The sequence below is a fragment of the Dermacentor albipictus genome, chromosome 1 (genome assembly GCF_038994185.2).
Source record: "Dermacentor albipictus isolate Rhodes 1998 colony chromosome 1, USDA_Dalb.pri_finalv2, whole genome shotgun sequence".
Classification (NCBI taxonomy): Eukaryota; Metazoa; Arthropoda; class Arachnida; order Ixodida; family Ixodidae; genus Dermacentor; species Dermacentor albipictus.
The window spans coordinates 201,790,131-201,810,709 of record NC_091821.1 but is presented as its reverse complement, the minus strand read 5'-3'; the positions used below and the strand labels follow the sequence as shown (position 1 = coordinate 201,810,709).

General features: G+C 46.0%; 1 protein-coding gene across 1 annotated transcript in view; it reads right to left on the bottom strand.

The window, feature by feature from the left end:
* Positions 1-930: 930 nt before the first annotated feature.
* LOC139054137 (uncharacterized) overlaps positions 931-20,579 on the bottom strand; it is a 50,947-nt gene continuing 31,298 nt past the window's right edge. Inside the window, exons 12-18 of the mRNA XM_070530738.1 lie at positions 18,753-18,892; positions 14,582-14,696; positions 14,358-14,518; positions 13,455-13,617; positions 8,884-9,062; positions 2,279-2,417; positions 931-1,261 (exon numbers count right to left, since the gene is read on the bottom strand). Of these exons, the coding sequence (XP_070386839.1) occupies positions 1,048-1,261; positions 2,279-2,417; positions 8,884-9,062; positions 13,455-13,617; positions 14,358-14,518; positions 14,582-14,696; positions 18,753-18,892 (1,111 nt within the window). The 3' untranslated portion in view covers positions 931-1,047. The remainder of the gene's footprint in view (positions 1,262-2,278; positions 2,418-8,883; positions 9,063-13,454; positions 13,618-14,357; positions 14,519-14,581; positions 14,697-18,752; positions 18,893-20,579) is intronic.

Here is a 20,579-nt window from a genome sequence, read left to right as displayed (position 1 = left end):
AGTACCACACACACCGGGACTCAACAGCGCGTTCTCGTCCTTATGCATCTGCTCTATCCCATTATCCATATCGGTAAGTGTGATACATCGGAACCAGAGCTCGAGGCTTGCTGTTCGAGTGTTGGCGGCGGCTCCTTATTGTTCAACGATAGTTGTTCATCGCTGCAAGCTAATGAATGTTTTTGCGAGCGTGAAGGCACCGATTTGGAACACTCGGTACACCAGCCGACAACAAGACATCCAAGTGAACGCTGAAATGCAATTGAGGGTGATGACTAAAAATGATCTCTTGTTCGTGTACATGGAGCATTGGCACTATGCGCCAATATCCCTTTATATATAGATACATTCGCAACCTAGCCAATGTTTACATAGCCGAGGCCGTAAAAGGATATTTGCTTACGTTATTAAGGTTTCAATTGAAAACACTTAATACTCGCTTAATATTCGATGTGTTAGTGCGTGTGAACCTGCACAAACACGCCATAGGGCAGAGGCAGCAGGTGCGCTTTGCATCCGTGCATTACACATGATAATGAACATGGTATCGATTTACAATACTTCTGGGACCGAATTCACGAAGCTTTTCCTTCGTCAGTGCCGTTTGTCGTTGAATGACCGCCTTAGCTAATGTTTCCGATCCAACATCACGATTGACACCTGCTCTTACGAATAGTTATGGGCGATTGTCACGTCACGCCGATAGTCTGTGATTGGCCATCGCCGCGACTATCCTCCCTATCACACCGATTGCAGTGGTGAGTGGTGGTCACCGGGACGGCGGCCAAGCTTCCCGATTGGCCCACGTAAGGGCACTGACCGCTGCCTCGAATACTGTGTGTATTGCACCACATTCGCCAGTGCAGTTTTGGAAAAAACCTCGGCAGAGATGCTAGGTACAGTCACAAAACAAGAAACAAGTCATGGGAATTGTAGCGGCCAAGAACCGGCCAATCATTCGTTTTGCTTCACTATTTTTTTAAAGCCTTCTTTTAATTTTGACTCTGTTTAATATTGTTTAATCCCTTCGGCTAGAGCGCCGCTTGATCACGATTGGCTCGACAGATGTGCGAGCCAGACAGCTGCGCTGGCGAGCGTCATCATGCCCCAGGCGCCCGTCCTGCGGCTGCAGTCGGAGCAGTAGATAAGGCCCAGGCGGTCGAACAACTCGTTGCTCATCTCTGCGACCTGAGGTGCCACTGCGGAGCAGTGGTGCTTGTCAGCTGAGTCGTTCAGACATTTGCGGTAGCCGATGAGGTCACTGCGCAAAGAAATCACCTCGCATTGCGTTACAAGGAAACGCATCAGGTAAGAAGGGGAAGATTCCGAACAGGCTGCGACTGATAATGGTTCGTGTTGATCGTCGCTTTAACGAGAAACAGACTCGGTGCTCGGTACCACGAATTCTATTGATTGAGGTATGGCATTCCAGTCATGTGTGGGTAGTTTTTCCCCAGCATGACCTCCTGTTTTGGAACGTCCCTGGAACCCCTGCAACATTAATGTCGATAACGCTGAGAGCGAACTGCCAAGCTGATGCTTCCCACGAAACTGAGTGCATTTTTCACGACGCGGAATGGCGCGGCAATTGCACTTTGTGCGTTGTACGAGATGCGTGGTGTCGGGGCAATTGCAACGGCAATATCGATGGCTGTAAAATTGCAGTTTCTGTAGTGGTGACAGTGGGTGCAGTTCGAGCGGCGTCCACAGTGTATGTTAGAGGCGCTCAAAAGCCATAGTCGGAATCGTGAACATGGTGCAACATTGCGCTTATTATAGCGGCGTATTAAAAACAGTAATTTTTTAATGCTATAGCCTAGTCTACGCGAAAAAAGAAAGTTGTACCATTTACATGGAAAAGTATAGCGCGCAGTGCGGGAATCACGCCAACTTCACAGTGGATCGAGCGCTGCTGGAGTTGCACAAACCCACTGGTAGGCCCGCTTTTCATTTGGATCTGCAGATAAGCTTTGCGAAAGTAGTTTGTCGAACATGTCCCACAACCGCATCTGTGGCCTGCAACCGGTACACCGGCGGCAAATATAAGAAGCGTTATTATTCGTGCCCTAATTTCGCTAAAATTTGCAGGAGATGTTACTTCTGTTGTAGAGCGACCGATATTCGTTCCCACGAGCCTTAGAATGCAAATATTTTCGACCTGTAGCTCCCATTCACTGGGTTTGAATTCACCGGTCGCGTGCACACAAATCCTTTCGATAAGAACAAAGGAAGGTCGGGATCTCGGCTGCCACTCGCGAGACAGGCCTGGCGTGCTCACGTGCAAAGTCTCCGTCGCACACGGTTGCTGACGTGAGTCTTCCGGAAAGCAGAGCCGTTGCGATAGAAAAGGCTGATGTCGTCTTCCATTGCCGAGTCACAGGATTCCCATTCCTGGGTGAATTCCTTGAGCTCGCAAGCTGCGACGACGGAAAGTTGCAGAGGACAACATTAGGCTCCAAACAATGGTGCATCCCAAAATTTATTACTACTACCCTCGTTTTACAGCACGGCAACACACTCAGCACCTGCTCCTCACGGTTGGCTTTGGAAACAGCCACGTGAAGGTTTAAAAATAGAATGTTTGGCTCAACCTTTATTCACGCTTTCCGCGCGAGAAGCCGTGGCTTCATGGTTCTTCTCGGCCACTAATTTTTAAATTTTCAAGAGTATTTTGTACCAGCTGAGCTGTGAAGGAGCAATTCAATAAAGCCACATAACGAGTGATCAGACGAGCGAATACGGCGCACAGGAGGGTAATATTTATTCGGCGTGTTTACAAGAGCATTAAGTAAATATGGGTCGAATTCATAAATGTTGCAGCAAGCCTTGAACTGGCGAAGTTGCGTACATTTACTATGTGCCTCTTCAGGCAATGTGCAACAAATTTTTATATGGAACTATTGCATCTGGGTAAAGGAAGATTTTTTAGAAATTACCTTCCCACTACACAACATGCAATGAAGACGCAAAGATGAATACGGGATCACATCTCGATGTACGAGCTGTTGCGCTGTGTAGACGCCATGCATGATCGCGCAGCCAGCCGTCCTACTTCCAATGGCGAGCTAGTAGACTCGTTACTTGGGGCTCTTCAACCGGCTTCGCTATATGCTGTTAGCATATATTAGGGATAGAGACATATGTGGACCATTTCGGCTACAGCGCGTGCAAGAACATCATTACCATTGGCCTGTTGCTATGAATGTTGATGTATTTGTTGTTGGGGTGGCCTACAGAGTTTTACGTTCTAATTTTACGCTTCAGCAAAGAGAGACATCGCATATAGTTGGGGGTGTTTGCATTCCGCCAGAGTAGGAAGTGCACTATATCAGACACCTTGCTGCGACGCGGTGTATTTCCTCAGCTAGTGCGCATTTTGAATACATCCAATGTGAATCTTCATGCTGAGTTTCCCTCATTGTGAAAAAAAGAGAGATCCATGCAGAAATTCTCTCTTCCATTTCAATGGGTATAAAATACTTTTTTTTAAATTTTAACCGGGACCGACTAAGAAGGTAAAGCTGCGACTGTTATGCAGTGGACGATGCCCATGGAAACTATGCATAGCAACTGCTTCCAGCCGTACTCACATATCGCAGACTGTTTCCAGTCCAGTGTCACTCACACCTAGTTTAACGAAAAAAAAAGAAAATGATTGTGGGGCTCAACGGTCCTGGAACTGCACAGCGATTTATGAAGGACGCCGCAGTGGAGGGCTCCGAATTAATTGCGACCTCCTGGAGCTCTTTAAATTGCTCCGAAATATGCGAGCAGTTTTGCATTTCGCCCCCATCCAAATGAGGCCCGGATTCGAAACCGTAATCTCATGCTCAGCAGCAGAACACCATACACTAAGCCACATTGGTGGGTGACTCACGCCCAGTAGCTTGGGAGAGTCAGGTTAGCTACTTGAAATCATCATATATGGTTAAGTAGTTACCCTCCCATCCCCCAACTCCACCATTCGAAAACGCCGCTTTGATAAACCCAACTTGTTGCTGCGGACAAGCTAAAAATATTTTGGATTAGATTTTTCTTTTCGGTTTTTCACCCTGGTTAAGCCCTTCATACCTATTTCCCCGATAGACCATCCTGCTGGATAAATTTGTACCCAACCAATCGATTCAAGCAATCCTGCAGACAAACCACCCATGGTGCATTACGGATGATAATATTGCCAGCAAACCTCCCTCCCGCCTTCCTGCGCGTTACGGGCTCATGCGAGCCCCGAATCACGCGGTACGCCTGCTTGGTGAAGTTATCTGACTGAAATTATTGTAGCCGGATAGAATGGGCCCAGCTTCGACAGCAGATGCCTCCTACTTTCTAGTTAATAAACTCGGTGCAGCTGGGCTTGCTTACCAAATAATACAGCCACACATAAACATCACCTATCTGCTGTATCGTCTCCTGCCTATTCGATTTACTTTCTTATTTTGTGAAAAGGGGGTGTTTGAGTGGTAAGTTTCCTGAATCAGATCGAATGTAAATATTTGATAAAGACGACATCCGAACGTTGAATCGAATGCCGTATATTTTCTCAGTTCTAAAGCCAGTGAAATAAAAACGTTTGGAGTGCGTCTGGTTAATAAGGCTTGTTTACAGTATTGTACATGTGCATGCAGTGATCTTAGACAATTGGACGTCCTGTCAAGTGAGGAGCATGTAAGTCATAAACTAGTTGTTACAGTTATCTGGTGCACCTCGACAATGACAGCAATGAAACAAGAGAACAGCACCACATGCACGTACAGTGCTGTGTTCTTTTGAAAGAGCGGAGTCTAATACTGCAACGCTGCACACCATTTTAGCGAAATGCAACCACGATAAGATCTGTCAAGTAAAAATGAAAAAAAGTAATGTTTAGAAAACCAACGAAGATGATAATTCAAGTACTGGCTCGCACCATACTATGCCTGTCGTTTTTTTTTTCAACCCCCGTGTTATTAAAGCGTCGGCGTTACCTGCGGCTTATGCACGGCTGCACCTCGCAGTCCAGCAGAGGCATGGCACCAAGACACGTGGCTGTGCGTGAACATCGTCACAAGCGCATGTCTCGCTCCTCTGCTGTACATACTCGCGGACAAATGCCTATGACAATGAAAGGAAAGCTGCGGTGGGGAAGCTTCTGCGCGCGTATTACTGCGCCAAAAATTCCCGCAGCGTTTAAGAGGGCTTTTGGTTTCTTATAACAGACACCGGAAAGAATCAGCGTAGTTTCCACATGCGACGGTGTACTAAAAGAAAAGCGGAAACATGAGACACATTTAACATTTATTTGCGCATGCGGTTTGTTTTCTTTTTTTTTGTGCGTGTGGTTGTAAGTAGGACAACTTAAACTAACGCGCATGAAAATACGGGACTTCTTTAGGAGCGCTCTTACTTGTGTGCCGCTTTTGTCCCCCTAGATTCCCTTCATTGTTGCAGAAAGCCGTCCGCGGACGCAGCAGTGTTCGCGCAACATGCGACGCCGCGCTTTCTGTCACCGACCTATAGACCGATCCCGAAGGCGGTGCAATCCAACATGGCATCTCCAAGTGCTAGCTGCCCCAAGGAAAGGATGGGGGAAAATGGCGCGCTATGACACGAGGCAAGCAGATCGCTTCTGGGCGACAGGACCGACTCGCCAAACGTCTCAGAGCGCTAACTTGAACGACGGAAGATGTAGTAAGGTTTTCTCTCGTGGCATGTTTGTGTGTGTGGCCTAATGGTAAGGCAGTGGGCTGCAGCCCTGGAGGACCCTAGTTTAAATCCCATCATCGGGCAGGTGATCTATAAGTCGATCAGCATTCTTTGGGAAGTTTGCGGTATATTTGTAGCTAACTTCTTTCACCCAGTGACCCCACTTGTCTACTAGCTTGGTCCAGACATGTGGTGGCTGCTGTTTTAGGCGACAGAGCATGTACCCGAATAGTATAGTTGCTGCTGGCTGCTGTCTGGACCGGTAGCCAACTTGGGTCACTGAGTATGTGCCACTGGGTATGTCCCCGAGCAGTCAACTACGGCACCACGTTATGTGATATTTGTATGTGCCATTTTTTTGCCTATCTCAAGCAATGAATGAGCCAAGGTGACATAAGGGATATGTAGCCCTAAATATACTAAAGCCATAGCGTCCCATCCGCAGCAGACACCACCGCGTCCAGCGCGGCCGGTTGATGGAGAGCCACTGCAATGAAGTCGCAGCCAGGATACTAGGGATATTACGGAGCTTCAGCTGGCGTCCAATGATTGCAACAAGATATGCTTTGTCCTGGTATCATTTGGAAATGGGGTCGGCAGCGATATTGCCACTTCGTGTGCCTGCGGTAGCAATACGGTATGTCGCTACATTGTTTTAATGTCAATCGCATTAACGCCGACATTCACCAGGAGGTGTGTTCGGCCGGAATTTTTTTAATGAGCGACATCTTGCGTTAAACGTGTTCTGACATAAAGCGTAATGCATATACCTGACGCACCAATACGCAAACGTTTTAGTTTCTTGCCACTGTAAACGAAAATAAACCCACCTGGGAGTTTTTAACAGGTGATGTGCCCTGAAACCTCCCCTCCTCAGATATTTACTCCGATGTATGGGAGCAAAACAGCGCCATTCCCTCGTTTCACTCCGCTAGCTAGCTGTGGGAGTACTAGGGTGACATGACGCGATTTTACTCCGCTTAAAAATCTTGTTCTCCCGTGAAACTCCGACATGGAGTGTTAAAAAACTCCTCTCCGCCGAAAGAGGTTGGTCACGTGGCGCTTCCCATGAGGCTCTGCGCCTCGTCAGCGACCGGGCGCATTCGGCGGAGTCGGCAGTGCTCATGGTTGACGGTTTGTTTACATTTGTGAAGTGTCGTTCCGTGACAGCGTTTCGTCAATTTGTTCCCCGTATTTCCTTCCAGAAAGTGTTATAGGCATGCCTGAAGCTCGCTGTTTCTCAGCTTCAAGTACGTTAGCTCTGATCACTTTGCTGACAACGATGAATGCAAGAGCAACATTTTCAAGTGCGGAAAAAGGCTTAGGTATACCTCGAAGCTGCTCACTGGCTTTTGATGTCGGCTCAGGTTCTGACTGTGTTTTCGTGCTGCGTGACCCTGGCTTGTGTTCTTCACTACGGGAAATACGACTTTTATGTCCTTTTGGGTACATGCTGACAACCTCCGGTGTAATGTTTGAAAGGACCGCGTACCAATGGCAACAGCAGCCACTGTTCGAGCGACGACGTCCGTGCTAGTCGCACATGAATGGCGTACTCCAAGTTCATTGCAGTGCTGTGTTGCCACTGAGGAAGATCGGTGTGCAAGCAACTGATTTTATGTATCTGCGAACGGATATTATCACCCGAAAAACGGTAGGACATATGTATGCGTACCGTAAATAAAGCTTCCTATTGAGCGATGTGCATCGAATTGTTATCGCGCATATAGGTTTTGGTCACGTCGTTGCTTCCGATATTGCATTAACATTACGCTCTATCCGAGACACTGATTTAGACGCATGCCTGCTGGCTCCGAGTTCAAGGATTCACTCGAGAGATCAGCGATGTAGCTCCTATTCACAACCGAGAGATATTGCTTGGACGCGGAGCAAGTAGTGCGGTGTGTAATATGTATGACTGCGCATTTTCGGTGTTACGTCGGCTGCTGCGGGTCATGCTCACACGTAATAATTTGTTGCTACGCTACCACTGTATCTCAAAAATTTAATTTTGCTATGAAGCAGATGCACTTACATTTTTCTTGCTTACTGTAACTAACGCACTACTTTTTGGCCGCGATCGCCGGCAGTGTGCGAAGTCGCTCCAGCACTCATAGAATGGCATGCTAATTGTGAAAATTTACGCCATCAATTTTTTTCTCTCACTATTCTGAATTAACAGTGTTGTGTTGATTAAGGTATTCTGTTAATATCAGAGAGGCACATTTCGTATGAACGAGCATGTGAGTGGTAATTCTGAAAACAGCACAGCTGCTCCCTAGACGGTTTCGAGGCACACAGTATCGTGGCTATATATATACTGGCACCGTTGCTTCCCGAGTATCGCGTGTACGTGGGATGTCTTTCAACATTGGGCGTTTCTGAAATGTTTATGTATGTCATGATATATGTGCTTTCATTGACTTGTTTCGTCGAATTTGATGCGGTATCGTGTGCATATTTCGGAATTTGACCAGCAGCCTCTGTATGTAAAGATGTTCGCGCAAACTCACGCGATGCCTCTTTTTATACTCCCGTTGCACCTCGAAAAAACTCCGTCCATTGCAAAGCAAAAAAGAAAAGATAGAAAAAATAACTCCCATAATTCCACGCAAAAATTCCGCTCACACGGAGTAAAAATTCTACTCCGATCATACGGAGCATAATAAACTCCGAACCGGGGGGTCGCTAGAGGACAAGCGTTATACTCCCACCTCGGAGTTATTTCCGTTTACAGTGTGGCGAAAAACCGCAGCAGCACCGACCCACGGCGAACCCCGTTGAGCAAGGCCAAAGGAGCCTTCGCTTGAAGAATGCTTTGCCTCAACAAATACAAGCTCACGGACTGCCTAAATACGTGTCGTTCTTATCAATGACTGGAAGTTATTGGGGTCGCCGCTCATGGCGTTCGCTGAGTAGCTGGCGTCTTTTTGCAGTATCCGTGGGCTATCCTGGAGCCAAGCAATTCGCCCTCGTTTCCGTTCTTATTTCTCCTCCGAGTGTCCACTAAGTGTAGTTCTCCCTTATATTCAAACAAACACGAATATTCGACAATTTATAGCAGTGCATTGTCCAATCGAATAGCAAAGACTTCGATTCGGATTCGAAATGCCTAAAATACTCGCACGCCCCTTAAATACTCGCAGCTTAAATTTGAAGACTCGCCTATAAGAGGGATGGATTTGTATGAGCATTTCTTACCTTGACGGTACACCTTGAATTCCTGATCTTCACTAGAGGGTAGAGCATTGCATGTGTCTTCGAACTCCATGAGCAAGTGCTTCTTTAGAACAGATATCTCAGTGTTGAGAAAAAGGGCATCTGAGCAGCCGGAGTCGTGTGTCGCTGAATACATGCAGTATTTCATTTCCTTCACCAGCCTTAAAAGAAGAGAAGAAGAAGAAAAGAAGACACGCATTGCTGTGATTTCGATGCGCAATGCGTAGTCGTGTACTATTCCCAAAATGACGTCGCAGCACCGGCGGCTATTCCCCCAGTCTGCGCACATATATACAGGCCTAATGCGTACATGCAACACTATTTAATGAATTTGCGAAAATTCTTACCCATCAGAGGGCATCGCTTCATGGATTTCCTCCTCGTGGAAGAATTTTTCAAGAGCGTTTTATAACATCAGAATAATGAAGTGGCTATTCAACTGACACGCAAGAAGCACAAACAACCGTAAGAGTGATTTTTCAGATTCCCTGCTGTGTGTAGTAGAATATTTCCTCGGAGTATTTACAAGAGTTAATATGTAGCTACTCGGTGGATTTAACTTTAATAGTAAAAAAATTGCAGAGACGTTGAACCCCTACGAAAACGCAGTCCCCAAGCTTAAGAATCGACGTTGCCGACAGAAAGTTTCAACAGATCGAATGCTGTGCCCCTTGCTTTTGCGAGATATTACGGTCTGCCAGTTAGACTAGCACGTAGCTGAAAATTCCGTAAAGAACTTACTGCTCTCGCATAGATTCATTTTATTTGCTTGCGAGGCATAAATGGTGTGCGTATGTTATCCTCACTAAAGCCGACACCAGGTACCCCAGGGCGGTAACTCGCACAGCACGCATGACCGAAACGGGATAACTCGGTCTCGCCTAGCGACTGCAGTAAGATCGAATTGTGGTTTATGTTCGCTTTCCTGAAAATTCTGACCGACGGTTCTTGTGCTCCGCAGCACGGCTCATACGTGCTGGCCAAACTATTTCACAGCTCCATTTCCCTCCTTTTTGAGCTGCCTAGAAAAATTACTTCGGAGACTTTGATTGCCCTGTACAAGCCACCCAGAATTAAGTTATCACAATTTTGTCTTCAACCACACCAGCTTTCGAAACTACATTTGTCCAGCGTATTATTTGACCACGTGGACAATGTTTGCGGGCATAAAGTTCTGAAGTAAAATATTAATTATGAAAATATTCATTCACCCTTTAATTAAACACGAATGTCCTTTCTTCCACAAACATGCTACAGCAAATTAGGAATATACCTATAAAGAAAGGGGTCAGAGAAAAGGACACAATCTCTCTTATGCTAGTTACTGCGTGCTTGGAAGAAGTATTCAACCTATTAAACTAGGAAGGCTTAGGAGTGAGGAACAACGGCGAATATGTCAGCAACCTTCCATTTGCGGATGACATTGTGCTGTTCAGCAACACTGGGGACGAGTTACAACAAATGTTTTAGGATCTTAACAGAGTGAGTGGGGTTAGAGTGAGTGGGAGTAAGAGTGGGGTTGAAGATTAATATGCAGAAGATAAAGATAATGATCAATAGCCGGATAAGGTAGCAAGAGCTCAGCATCACCAGTCAGCCTCTAGAGTCTGTGAAGCAGTACGTTTACCTTGGTCAATTGCTCACAGGGGACCCTAATCATGAGAAACAAATTTACCGAATAGCAAAAATAGGTTGGAGCGCATACGGCAGACATTGTCAGATACTGACTGGAAGCTTACCATTATATAAGAAAGGTGTACAATCAGTGCATTCTACCGGTGTTAACATATGGGGCAGAAACTTGGACACTGACAAATAAGCTTGGAAAAAAGTTAAGGACCGCGCAAAGAGCGATGGAACGAAGAATGTTAGGCGTATCGTTAAGAGACAAGAAGAGAGCGGTGTGGATGAGAGAGCAAACGGGGATAGCCGATATTCTAGTTGCCATTAAGACAAAAAAAAAAATGAAGCTGGGCAGGTCATGTAATGCGTAGGTTAGATAACCGGTGGACCATCCATTAGGGTCACAGAATAGGTGCAAAGAGAAGCCAAGCACAGTCGAGGACGGTAGAAGACTACGTGGGGTGATGAAATTAAGAAATTCGCAGGCGCTAGTTGGAATCCGTTGGCGCAGGACAGGAGCCTTCCTCCTGCAGTGGACATAAAATAGGCTATTGATGATACAAACACGCTTGCAAGAAGTTTGTGTCCCTTACGATTCCCAAGATTCGCCACTTGGCAGGACGAATGATAATAAATAAGAATAAATAAAGTGAAAGAACCTTTACACTAAAGCACGTTGTTCAGCTAGTTGGTGCATTGTAGATGAGAAAAAACTGTGTGCCGTCTTTTTTTGGCTGGTTTTTTCTTAATACAATCTTTACACTATTCGGTCCTATCGATGTGTCAGCGATAAAATGTAGAGCAACATAAGCTCCCGATAGAGCTTTATGTTGCTCGATACGCCCTACGTAAAGTTTTTACCGAACGTGAAAGAAGCCCGCGAATACACGCACAGTGCCGCAAGCGGCCAGTCGCGTGGTAATTTTTCGTGCATTCGCGGGCTTTCATGTTTGGAAAAACACTTTTATATATCCTCCTGAGACAGGGGATGCATTTGGGTGCACAGATTTTCCCCAAAGTTTCAGAATAAATCAGAAGGCTTATGAAGATGAAAAGTGTTAAATATTTTTTCAATAGCCCTGATAGTTTCAGCTCAGCGCAATGTCCAATATATTGGACACTGGGATGCTACCCTGTCTTTTTTCGCCCATCGCGCACGTAATGACGTACTGCAGATATTGCGCTCAAACTCGTGTGCAAAAATATTTTAATAACTCGAAAGGCAAAGTAGTGAATAAAGTACATAAAAAGAGCATTCCTCTGCTCAACAAAAATTTTGTTCTTGTGTTCACTTCCTGTGGGCAATTTCAAAACATCTTTTTGTCTTTGGTGATGCAGCAGAAGAGCCGACATTTGATGCAAAAGAACTTTGTTTTCTTGTCGCAGCCCAGTAGTCTGCAACAGGCAGTGTTAGCAGTGTATGCCAGCATTGAGCAGTGGGTAGCGGTCTGTTCTTGGGATTCTCGAGGGGACAGTCCAGCCTGCTTTGATGAGGGATGCCACTCGGCTTCGTTCTCACTCTCCGTTTCATCCTGCTTCTTCCCTTGAGCCACGAGAGTCTCAGCAACAGATTGGCGAAAATGCGTATATTTGAGTATTTCTTTCATCTGTTTCTTTAGGGAGCGCATACCCCGCGTGTACTGCACCCAGGAATTGTTGAGGGCAATGTTTAAGAGGTGAAAGATGGCTCTGATTGTCCACTTGTTCACGCGTGCTTTTATCCTGTAGTAACTTATCATTCGGTCTGCCTTGTCAACACCACCCATGTTGACGTACATGCGAACAATACCTGGTAGAGGGATATCGATATATTTTTTCATTACGAGAACACCTACGACAGCTGGTGCCTTGCGGGTCCAAGCCATGGATTTTAAAAAGAAAAGATATCGGCCTAATTCATCAGACACGCGCGGCCGGTCCCCTAAAGAAAAAAAAAGAGACGCGATTTCGTCCACAAGCCGGTAAATGCCTACAGTACTCGCCTGCTGTTCATAACAAGGTCATCGCAAAAGTACGGTCAAAATAACCGGGTTGAGTCCTAGCGTCCAACGTAATAGACACGCAAAATCAAAGGAAGCGTTAAAAAAAATAAGCGCGTGAACAGTTTAAATTTCGTATTCTGCGCGTACACTGTTGCATTAACTTTAATATAATATCAAAGATATGCCCTAAAAGCAGGTAGAAATACGAGAAACAGTGCTCACTTCTCCGGCAGCTGCCGTAACACGCTGCGCTGCTGAATGCCGCCATTGTGGAACTGTTTTGGTGGGAATTTGAACGATGTATTTTCATCAATGCTTCATAGATGGCGCAAGCAGGTGTCCAATAAGTTGGACAGCGTGGTTTTATGAAAGCCTTGTCACAGGGGTACTGCCTCATATCTGAATGTCCAATATATTGGACAAATCCCCATAGCGGGGTCTCAGGAGGATATCACATATTGAGAAACAGAAAGCTGGATCGGGAGTTTCTCATGTTGCTCTACATTTCTCTCATTTACACTTTTCATGCAATGATAATATTTGAGGAGGTAATTAACTAATTAAGGCTAATTATGTAATTAGGAGGAATGCAAAAAATAATTTGAGTAACTCCAAGTGACCGCACACAACATTAATTTTGTTCTGTCATGCTACGTGGCATTTGCACATTGTGAAAGTTTCGCTAAAATACATGCGGTACGCTGTAAAGTGTGAATCCTGCTAATCTACATGTACTGCTGTATTCACGACGCCCCCCTCCCCCTCCTTCCAATTTATGCCTGCGGGCCTTTAAGGTGGAATCAATGGAATGAACTGAAATGAATTGACTGCACAGAGCGCATTTAAAAGCCTCTGCTCCAGTGCAACGTTCCCCTAAGTATATCTTTAAAAAATCCCGTGTCCGTGGTGCAGGCGATGGCACAACTTTGTATTTCACGGGTGGCTTACGGGCAGACTTCTGTTCGGTTTTCCTTCAGATGCGTTCCATTGTCGAGAGACACAAGCATCCTGTGGAAGGTAACGCCACACAGCACGAGCTTCTTGATGGCCTTGAATTGATCGCACGTGGTCTGCCGCTCCAGTCCCAAGTAGACGCGCCGCTTGTCCTTGTCTGGGCAGTCACAGAAAATACAGCGAAATAAAGATGAGAATCGAACCAGAGCGTGTTTTTTGGACATACGTGGGAGCAGGGCAAAACGCATAACACAAGAACAAGACAACACACACTGCTAACTGTCAGTCGTAGACCTGCTTTCGTACTTCGTGCTTGGCGCCGTACGTTTTTATAGTTCACCAACAGATGACAGGTAGACATCGAGAGTGTCTCAAAATACTGTAGCGGTTTGGTCCTCACGAAAAACTCCGGTGCCCACCGGGTGCCAAGTAGATAAAATTTGCAATCTATAGTTCCTATAGTTCCTTGCATGCGCTGACGCGAAAGCCACTGCCTTTCGTAAATAGCCCTATATTTACGCACGAAAACGCCACATGTTCGCACACACTTAAGGATTAGTGCCGGGCAGTTAGCCTTCACTTATTAGCATAGGAAATTGGGCCAGATGCTAATGACTCATCTGCAACAGCGCCACTGTAGCCTGTATTATTTTGCTTGTCCCTGTCGTATGGCGGGGGGGGGGGGGGGGGTATGTTAATGGTAGAAGATGAATTCACCTTCACGCCACAAGTTCCTCCAACCTGCGACGAAATCACGCAGCGAAGTGTTACTCATTCGTGGTCATGGTTCTCTGAACTTGAATTTTGTAGCATTAATTATCGGTTCCCTCGCGGTTGGCGACCGAGGAATTGATATTAGAAAGGATGTGAGTAAGACAATGGTCGAATGGACGTCACCTGCAGGAACTTTGCAATCTGATTTGTGCTTGCGGTTGAACACCTTGGTCACATAGTCCCTGACCCTCTTGATGTTATCAAACAACGCCGCAGTCTCCTTGCAGTTCGGTCTGTTCTTGAATACAGATTCATAGCTGCAGTTGTGAAAATCTTCCAAAAGCCTGTAAACATGGACACATACAGGAGTCTGAACGGGCTCAAAAATCATGACGCGTGCGACGTACTTGCAAACGTGTGGTTGACTAATAAGGTACGTTGAGCCGAACTCGTTGTACGACTGGTAGTACGTCAGACCGCAAGAGAAGAAGTTCTTTATCAAAACCAACTTGTCACAAGTGTCTGCAAAAAAGAGGAATAATTTCTTTAGCGAAGGCAATTTGATTGTCTACCAAAAGCATAGAGCAGAACGAATACAAAAGGATATTTGCAAAAAGAAATCCTCAAACCAGAGTTCAATACCAAGCGCTAAGAATTCAATGTTGAGCGCTAAGAAAGCTTTGGTTACGTGTGATGGGGAGCAGGCCCACCGCGGGCCAATGCTGCATTGAAGCTCGTGCCTTGACCGTTTGCTTCAATGACTCATCTCAGTATAATAGTTAGAAGAATGATAGATTCATGTGGTTTGGCGTCTCAAACAACTCTGAGGCTTTCAGAGACGCTGTAGAGCGGAGTGCTACAAAAAAATTGGAGGACGCTTAAGCTTCGCCTTCAAGAGTGGGACGCGACAGCGTTCCCGTCGACCCGCCAAGGGGTATAAGACAATGCGCTACGGCACAGCAATCACTTACGATGCGCCCCGCATCGGACTTAGCGCCCACCTATCACGCGGTGAACGTCGAGCAACGCAGCGTTCGGCGCGACAACGAAACGTGCGCCTGAGCGAACGAAACGAACCAAAGAACTCGGTGTCTCGGAGGGGAAACGATCTACGCCAGCCAAACGTCGTGATCGGCACGGGCAGAGAGATAGATAGTAATCTAAACCGGGAGCCCGGCGAAGCGTCGTCAGGGGAGAGGGAGTCCCGCGACGCGCCTGGCAGCGGTCCCAATGCGCGCGCGGCGCGCCTCCTGTCGGGGCAGCGCCGTACATTGAGAGGAGGGGGTCTTCTGTGTTTGCCGCAAGATGGCTCTGCGTGTGCGGAAAGCGCAAAAGAAATGCAGCGGAAACGCACTTCGCAACTCGTGTAATTGTGACTTCTGTACGTTACATGTTCATAATTACCGATATACACCGCAGTATAACTTTCCACGGCTGGTTTCGAAGGCAACACCGCATTCACTAGAGGCGCGTTTGCACCGCTTGGAAGCATCGAACTCGTGGCTGAGTGGTAGCGTCTCCGTCTCACACTCCGGAGACCTGGGTTCGATTCCCGCCGGGCCAATCTTGGAAGTTGCTTTTTATTTATGAAGCGCCTGCCGTGATTTATCGCTCACGGTCAACGCCGCCGACGCCGACACCCGACGCCGACGACACCGGCTTTTCTGCGACACGAGCTCCTTAACGCTATCGCGTTAAAATAATTTTGACCATCTTAGGCCCTTCAACTTGCGCCTAAATCGAAGTACGCGAGCGTTTTTGCATTTCGCCTCCATCGACACGCGGCCACTGCGAACGGGAATCATACCTGCGACTTCGAGATCAGCAGCCAAACACTGAGTGAACAAATACCGAGCTGCCATGGCGGCTAGTCAGAATAAACATCGCTTTTGCAAGTCGCTCTGTCACTTTCACCTTTTCACGGGGCCGCACCGGAACTAAGCTAAAGCTGGGTGAACACGCAAGTCTTTCCTAACTGTGAAAAAAAAGGAATGTTTTGTTGTTTAGTTCCTGAAGCAAGCACAATTCATCTTCCACCACGAAATATTCGAGAGCTAGCCCCATTATATGAGACAAACTTTTTTATTCGGTATATCGACGACTGACATTATTAATGTCGTTTTATCACAGGTTAACGTGAATATCTTATCTGTGGCATAGCGAAATTTCGCACTTAAAGCTCAATGTTATGAACAAGTGGAGGGGGATAAGGGTTGTGATTCGAGTTATTGTTTCAAGCTATAATGTGCCTAAAGCAGAATTTTAACGTATTTTCTCGCTGAGAAATTGAATGGAATGTAAACGTAGAGTGAGAACCGCCGATTTTCATATAGTATTTTATATAAGTATAATCCTGGTCATCATCATTTCTACATTAAGTTTATCTATTTCTTATATTTAGTAGAAATGCAAGCTTTGTTGACTGTTGCTTCTGCTTTGTCCAATACTGTGGATTGTGGAGTGCCGTGACACGTAAACGAACGACTGTAGGCAATCGCCTCCACGAGTAAGATAATTAAAACAACAACAACAACAAACAATTTCTTCAGCGTTGACAAGTGCCAGTAGAAAAATTAGCGCTCGACGCAGCGCCTGCTTCTGGGCTATTGGCTATTGTTATAAAAATAACTTATAGCGACACCGTCTGACAAACGAATGGAAGGAGGCGCGCTTGCCGACTTGTTGGTTTTGTTTATTTGGAAGTGTAGCTGTCGAAATATGGAAAATATTTAAAACGGCGAGCTAGAGATACGATTTCAGCAAACAATGTGTTTCTGCACGTGCGCTTGCATAAAGCGTTGTTTTAGAGCGCAGCTCTTAGGCGCGCGTTCCTGCGTTTAGGGTCGGCGTCCCTCAGCGTCGTCCTTCAGTGTCGGCCCTAGGCGTAACCGAGCGAACGAGGGCATCGAAAGATACAAGAGCGAACGCGGAGCGCAGCGGGGTATGAAAGACAGCGATAATGAAGAGAGCGCGAGGCCGAAAGCGGAGGAGGAGGGCATGGTGAAAGCGTGAGAAGAAAAGCGTAGAGTCGCGCAAGAGGGGCTCTGCGGCGACGACCTCTACGAGATGGCGCCAGAGTAGCGCGCAGTCGTCTGTTCACCGATGGTATGCCACAAGCGCGCCAGCCGACGCCATATATGGAAACAAAACCCTGCATGAGCGGAATTCTCTCTGCGGCGGCTGCTGTGAATCACGCCCACGCCTCACCCGCGCACTGCCTCTCGCGATCTCCCAATTAGCGAGGCAGTCGTGCCACACTTCGCTGCGTTTGCAGTGTGCCGCACGAGATGGATTGTCCGCGCCAGCCAATATATCACGAAGTGAAAACACGTATAGAGCTGCACTCAAATTTCGCATTAGGGTGTATCGTAATGGTCAGTGAATTTTTCCTGTAGCGGACACGGTACCAAGAAAGTTTCCGAGGCACGCATATTGTGAATTCCAACCTGACTTTGAATACAGGGGAGCGTTGTGGTAGCGCTAGAGAAACTTGGGCGATTCTTTCCCTTCTATCACTGTAACATTGACTAGGCCAAGTTTTGTTTTATTGCGGATCTCGGTGCTAAATTTTGCAATCAGATAACACACAGTAGCGTACCGCTAATGACGTCTTGCTATACGTTATCCTAACGTGTTTCTTTTTTCTTCCTTTTTCTTTTTTTGTTGTAGGTACGTACTGCAATCTCGAAGGGGGATTTTCTCGGTCTTAAGTAACGGCCGCCTGACTTCGACTCTTTCGGAAAAAGGAGAAAGAACTACAGGTAGTGTCAGAGAACCATAGCGCATAAGTGCAGCAACACGCATCCGGGAAAACGAGCAAAACGTGCCACAACCTAATCATCACTATTTGAGAGGTATAAGCAAATTCAGAGAAGGCTGTAAAGCTTCAGCATAAGAAAATTTATTCCATTGCGTTATTGCTCTATAGGAAAACGAACATTTCAGGTAGTTTTTACTACCAAAGGGAGCATATATTAAGAGGAGTTCGTTGTCGGCGGAAAAAGGCAACATTTATGACGTGCCTAAATTAAAATGAGATTAAATTTTGGGGTTTTACATGCCAAAACCACGATGTGATTATTAGACACGTCGTATTAGGGGACTCCTGATTAATTTTGACCACATGAGGTTCTTTAACGTGCAGCCAAAACACAGCAGATGGGCGTTTTTCTTCTTTCTTCCGTCTTTCTATCGAACTCTTAATTTGGTGACGTCGTTCTCTCTTCTTTCTTTTTTTTTTGAGCAGTTATAATACGACTTAAGCATTTTTTGTGGCATTGTCCAACTGAATGTCGCATACCTTCCGGCGAATATTTTTCATTTATTCCATTGAGCTATTGCTTTCTGTCTTTGCCAATATTTTTGTTTTGCTTCGAACATTTGCCCTTGTGAAAATTCTAACCTTTTCCGTGTTGATAACTTAAGGAGGAAGAGGAGAGAGAGACAGAGAGAGACAGGTAAAGGCTATGGGGCTGTTGAGCTCATTTTCTTTTTTCCTTGAGCTTTGCCAGTCTTTGCTATCAGACCAAGCGTAGGAACTAATAGCTCTCTCAGCTCTGCCACCGAGGCACCACTCACCGGTCAAGTTGACACCCCTGCACTTATCCTCGTAGCCTTCCGTCAGTATTTGTGAAAACCTCATTATTGCTGACTTTATGTCGGTCGGGCTGGAGCAAGGAATCAGGAGGGAATAGCACTTCAGATACTGGTTGTAGAACCTGCAGGAGGAACCATTGCCATTAGTGTAAACTAGATGTGGTAGTCGTTAAGATTACTAGTAGGCGAGTGCCGGCACTGCCACGGCCGTGAGTCACGCTCGTTTCATTCATACGCAAGAATGATCAAAGAAACTATCATCGCGTCATTTCCATTGAACGATGCGAGCTTCTGTCGCGTTACAACATGATCCTTCACCGATTCCGGGAAATGCGTAATCTGCGTGTTGCGAGTACAGAGTAGGTCATACGTGTCCCAATTTTGCCTCCTCATGCAGCCATATAAGCAAGTGGCTTCAGGGAGATGAACTACTTCGTGTCTATACCTTCGCGTACCCCTGTTTGAGGGCCACTGATGCGAGAACGTCTCAAGCGAAAAACGCGTTTGCTCCGCTGAAAAGGCAACGCGAAGAAAAGCTCGTACAATCTCAAATGTTTTAGTCTTTAAGAGTGTTTGTCTCACAACTAACACATTTACCTTTATGGCTGCACAGATTTTGTTGTACATGACAGCGAGGTCAGACTACGCCTGTGATGAGGGAAGTCGTAGCTGCAGGCTGTGTTATAATTGTGACCACCTAGTGCGCACTGAAAAATATGACACGAGAGCTTGACAGCGGAGCTATTTAAAGTTCCTTTTGGTGCAGTTTTTGTGTTGTCTGTCTTAGCTATGCTCATGCTTACTTTCCACAAAAAGTCGGCCGAAAAAATAAAAACTTTCAACAACTATACACCTTAAAGGTAGGTGTGTTGCCATGGGACAAACTTAGCACCCTTTATTTATTTTTACATACTACTCCTTTAACACAACAATTCCAGGAATGGGAGTGCTTACACAGAAAGAACAATATAAAAAGGACGATGAGCAAAACGAGAACAAAGTAAAAGCGGAAGCCAACCTCTGTACAAGTGGTTTCGTCTTGGTCAAGCCCTTGAAATAACAAGTACACTTGTCGAAATGTTGGCTCCCGCTTTTACCTTGTTCTTGTTTTTCTCATTGTCTCCAATTTCCATGTCCCGCCTTCCCTGTGTTTTCCCAAAATAATAAGGAGGTGTAAAAACAGACAGCTCAAGCAAAAGTGAAACAAGTACGATAAAAAGTAAAACACTTAAAAGCATGATTACATGTTCGTAAATGTCGATACAAAGTTAGCGAGCGGAAAAGAACGAGTACCGCCGCTGAGAAAGTAATTTGAAGGTTTTAGCGCGTGCAAATATCGGTATGTGTACTGATTAGCTTATGATGGATTCGAGGCTGATGTCTTGGCGAACGTTAAAAAGATGTTTGACAGGAGACAGGAATTGGTGATGTAGTGTAACGTTTTTAATTACTGCTTACCTCGGCGCTCACAGACGGAGGTTATTTTTAGAAGGACAAGGGCCGTAGATAGAGAAAACGCGCTGTCATAGCGCTGAAAGTCTGCTCGGACTGCCTTCCTTAAAACAAATTTTAAAGCATTAATTACATGTTGCTTGCGGGGACACCAAACAGCAGCAGCATACCCAAACACAGACTGTATCAGGGACTTCATAGAGTTTTGTGTGTCTTGGTGCTCCTAAAATGGGGGAGGGGTTGAGGGAGGGGGGTAGCCTGCTTCCTGAGGTACTTATTGGTTGTATAATTGATGTCGTTGGATCATGAGTGGTTATAGGTGGAAACAACTACTAAGTATGTACTTGTACTCATGAA